Source organism: Ceratina calcarata, unplaced genomic scaffold (genome assembly GCF_001652005.2).
Source record: "Ceratina calcarata isolate Rehan_Ccalc_2016 unplaced genomic scaffold, ASM165200v1 scaffold502.2, whole genome shotgun sequence".
NCBI lineage: Eukaryota > Metazoa > Arthropoda > Insecta > Hymenoptera > Apidae > Ceratina > Ceratina calcarata.
The window spans coordinates 28,567-33,266 of record NW_017174652.1 but is presented as its reverse complement, the minus strand read 5'-3'; the positions used below and the strand labels follow the sequence as shown (position 1 = coordinate 33,266).

Sequence of the window (4,700 nt, the reverse complement as noted above, 5' to 3'; positions counted from 1 at the left end):
TCGTCAAGTACTTTTATTCCTTACCGGTACTCCGACCCGACCTGTTGTTCCCCTGTCCTTATCTCCTTTCCAGTCTCCCATTTCCTTCCTATTGTAATCTTGAAATGCGAAACCAGTTGAAAATTAGCAAATAGTCGTACATCCGTAGGTAGTGACAGTGATTGTGGGTAGTGACTGTAGTGAAATAATATTATATTCGTTTCCAATCCTTCAAGTTCAGGTTTCAGTGGGTCGGTAAGTAATTCAAGTAATACACAGAAAATATTTTTTAATTCTGATAATAAAAAGTTAGAATTGTATTAAGCGTCGAGTAGTGAATAACCAAAATCGAATAAATATATTTTCATCAACACTCATCGGTGATTGTTCTGCATTGTTAACGAAGTTCGCTCGAATAAACAACTCTCGACAGAGATTCCATTGTCAGTTCGAGAACAAAATCGGCGCTACGAACAATAACATACTCATTTCTTTGAATTGTAGGGTACCATTAGGCTCCGAATGCGAAGGATTTAAGAAACACGCAATATTTTCCCATTTTGCTTCATTAAATTTATTTCTGCTAAATAACCTTGATCAATAATGTCGAAAAAAATCAAGGGACATAACGCATTTTATTACTTCATGCTCAACTGGAGAGAGCAGCAACGAACGCCGAATCGAAGTTTGAAAGACATCGCTAGTGATCCCAAGTGTACCGAGGATTGGAAAAAACTCGATCCGACGCACAGAGGCGAGTATGAGGCTCTCGCGAAAGACAGGAAAATTCAAGCTCAAGGAAGTATAAATAAATACACGACACTCGGGGAAAGTTTGGTCGAAATAGAAGAACAGGAGAGACAAGAAAAGGAGCTGATTGAAAATATGAAAAAATACATATCCTCTGTCATTTCGATTGGACTGAGGCATGAAAATTTGGAAAGCATGAAGTACATATTCATACATGTTAATTGGTTCTACAGGAAACAAATAGGAATTAACAAGACTGAGTACGGTCCCGCCGAGTTTGCAGTAGCAGAATTTAGTATAAAGGGTGGAACAGAAAACGTTTACCATGAAATATTGAATATACCAATACCATTAGGATATAAGGGAGAAGCCCTTGCAGTTAGTGCAGATTCACACCAAATACCCATAGATTATGCAGATGGACAGAGCGACTTTCGATTAATGTATATGAAATTGGTCAGCTTTTTGGAATCGAATATGACTGGAAATAAACTCCCACCACTGTTCACTACCAACAATTTAAAGCCTGCTGTGGATTCATTGTTACTTAGGATGTGCGACGCTGCTCAAAAACCAATCGAAGATTTCAAAATTTACTCAATAGAAGTATTATTCAGTGAAGTGTTAAACGCAGTTTCAAAAAACATTCAAGGCGAAAGTCCTGTTCCGATCGCCGTCGCTATATTAGAATTCGAAAAAGATATTTTCGCTTATACGTCCGGCTCTGAGTGTGACTTTCATAAATTCCTGGACAACACTGCTCAGTATTGTAGTAAATCGATAGTCACACGATGGGGATATACCATATGTGACTATTGTTGCAAACATTTGAATGTCAAGGTGATTGAAGGTATTCATTACCCGGCATGTCAAAAAGAAGATGAGGCCAGCGGTACTGATGTTGACGAATTAGCGGCACGTATGGAATGGTTAACTGCTGGTAAGAAGAAAAAGAAGGATTTAAACGGCGTATCTGACAGTCATCGACTGAAAGTGTCCGCGCGTTCATACACGCAAGAACAACGTAGACGCGAGGAATCCAAGCCACTGGAAATCATTGACCATGGCAAAATTAGTGCAACTACTTCGTCGGAGACGGACACTGAGCGTTTGCCGCAGCGGCCGCTGCGGTTGCCTAAAGTCATGCCCGCCTCTCTTCAAGCATCCAGTAATACTAATGACTCCTCGTATGAGGAGAGTTTTCCATCAATTGGGAGAGGATGTAGAAAAAACATGACGCCGAAGGAATTGAGATCTTTAGGAAGAGGACGCAGCTTTTAAACATTGACTACTTCAACGGAGTAAACACAGGTATTATTTTATGAGAGTTTGTTTACTGATTATTTGTTTGTTAAAAATATACTGGGTGGTTCACCTAAATTTAGAGTCCTAAATACCTCCTTCATTTTTCATGAAAATGTTTATTATGCTAAATGGTATCAAAAGATGAATGATGGATTTTGTTTTAAGTTATTTTTTATTTGTAAATGTATATTTTTATAATTAAGTATCCAAAATATCGAATATTGTATTTAAAGAGATATCTGAAAATTCACGGAGTTTATGAATTTTTATTTAACATAAATTATGGATCGTTTATGGAAATATTTTACACATACTGTTTGTATAGTAGTACATTTTTTNAGAATTGGAGAAATTAAACCTCATTGAAAATCGTAGTCGAAGGGATACTCCTTCAAATCTGGCAAGGTCTGAAAATTCGTGGACTTTATAAATTTTTATGTAACATAAATTGTGGATGTATATTTTTTCTTTTGCATATTGCAATTAGTATTCATACGCATTCAAGTATATTAGTAACAGGAGTCACTTAAAGTGACTTGTGTTTCCCAAAATTTGAATTTTGAAATTAAATATAAAATTCATTTCCACCGATACCACTGACTTTTAGTGCAAACATATAAGTCTGATATTTTAAGCCTGAAAACTTGATCCCTAATAATTATGTCAGTCATATTAAAACAAAATTCAGGTAAATTATTGCAAAGCATTCACCGTTTAACGCCATTTGAATAAAATATACTTTTTCTATCATCACAAATGAGGGAAATATTTAGGTGGACCGTCCTACTTATAAATACATGTATTGTATCTATACGTACACATTTCTTATGAGTAGCTGGAACAAGTACAACAGACTCGAGTATTGTATATTTACCACAACACGACCGTTGCGACAACCAAGGAACACGCCTATCTCTCTTCAAATGTATGAGCACAATATTCAACCATCCACTGACAATAATTTTCCAGCGATTGGGAATGAATTCAGGAGGAGTAAGTTAAAAGCAACTTAAGAAGATAATGACGGAAATGAGATCTCTATAAAGGGGATGGATGTTTTAAGCAGTGAGAAGAGAAACAACGAGTATTATTTTATTGTTTGACCAATGTTGTTTTATATTAGGTAGTTATTGGTTTCTTCAAAGTATATAATGTATTTATACGTAACTCGTTTCCTATATGAATTATGTACTATTTTTTTTACTGCCAATTAGTCAGAACATCGTTTTCGTACTATTTTTATACTCACTATAAATATTATTCTAAGCTGTTGAATACTGAGTATTATTAGAGTATAATGTAGTATTATTATACTGTATTTCTGTTAGCCATCCTTTTCTCAATATAGTAACATAATATTCACTAGAATTTAAACAGAACGTCCACTAATATTCTTGTCTTTCTATCATTGTGCCATAGTTTTGAAGGAACAAATAATTGTTTTTAATTTAGGGAAGTTGCTTCTAACTTTTTTATCGAGTAACTTATAAACAATCTTTTTGTCAAAAATAGGTAATTTGACGTTTAGAATTGATTTAACATTTATTGGAGTTCTTATTTTCATTTAAGGCGATGGTTCGTTAAAATCAGTGCAATCACTTGATTTCGTGTAACTTATAAGCAGCTTATAAGCATTCATAAAGGTATTAATATTAAATATCAATATAATACTATTAATAAAATAATAATTAATAAGAATAAAAATCAATATAATAATACTAATCTATATAATACACTTATAATTGTTCGATATTGACAATTTGTTACTATAAAATTTAAACACAACATCAACTAATGTTCTTGTCGTCACACCATTTTCTCACAGTTCCAAAATGTTTTTAATTTACTAAAATTGCTTGTAACTCTTTTATTGAGTAATTTATAATGAGTACTCTAATCATCGATTCATACTTAGACAAATTTAATCGTTAATTGTTAATGCATCTGTTAAAAAATCTGCAATGACACTGGTGTACGTTTAGACAAATTTGCAGATTGAAAGTAGATTAAAGGCAGATCTTGCAGCGATCTTCATGGTTCACTTTACATTACATATAAACGACCACATGAGTTTTAGATTGGCCGCAGAATCTGTTGTCATTGAAAATCACAGGTTTTATAGGAGTCGTAGTGTGAATACTCTGTTAACAGTGTTCAATGAGGCCGGAGCTGTACGATCTTACATCTACTTTTTGGAATCGCATTTAACAGCATTCTAGAATTCGTTGCGTGAATCAAGGGTCGACGAACGAAATCATGATGTATCGAGTGCCGCTAGTGACTCGAAGCCCTTCATGGTAATGAGTTAACCGGCCGGGATGCATCAACATCCAGCCGGGTTTCGTGCCCGTCACGGAACAGTTGTACCGAATGAATCTGCACCCTCCGCCCTCGTAATCGACGCCCACTTTGTTCAACGCTATGTTAATGGTGTAAGTAGAACTATCGTGGTGTGGCTTCAACGACGGTTGCTCATCCGGTCGATATCTCACGACGAAGTTCATCAACGATCGTGGTGGCTAAGAATTTAAATGAAACGGTCAATCATTTTCATTATTAGTGATGTTTACACGTTTATGGGAATTTTAATTGATTTAAGGATGTATTGGCTGTACAGTCAATCCCAAAAGTTTATGCATTTTAGAAACGCATTTTTTAAAAAGAAA

The 4,700-nt window shown here is 34.9% G+C and overlaps 2 protein-coding genes across 3 annotated transcripts in view; one reads left to right on the top strand and one right to left on the bottom strand.

The window, feature by feature from the left end:
* The first annotated feature begins 6 nt into the window (after nt 1-6).
* LOC108628153 (protein maelstrom-like) lies at nt 7-3,918 on the top strand. Of its 2 annotated transcripts, XM_018029906.2 has the most exons (3): nt 7-234; nt 484-2,040; nt 2,870-3,918. In XM_018029906.2, the coding sequence occupies exon 2, from the start codon at nt 583-585 to the stop codon at nt 2,008-2,010; it is 1,428 nt and encodes a 475-aa protein (XP_017885395.1). In that variant the 5' UTR covers nt 7-234; nt 484-582; the 3' UTR covers nt 2,011-2,040; nt 2,870-3,918. The 2 variants fall into 2 exon arrangements, with proteins under 2 accessions (XP_017885395.1, XP_026672076.1); XM_026816275.1 differs by lacking the exon at nt 7-234 and having other exon boundaries at nt 241-2,040.
* Plod (procollagen lysyl hydroxylase) overlaps nt 3,916-4,700 on the bottom strand; it is a gene marked incomplete at its 5' end in the record, with an annotated part of 21,082 nt that continues 20,297 nt past the window's right edge. Inside the window, one exon of the mRNA XM_018029905.2 lies at nt 3,916-4,553. Within this exon, the coding sequence (XP_017885394.2) occupies nt 4,269-4,553 (285 nt within the window). The remainder of the gene's footprint in view (nt 4,554-4,700) is intronic.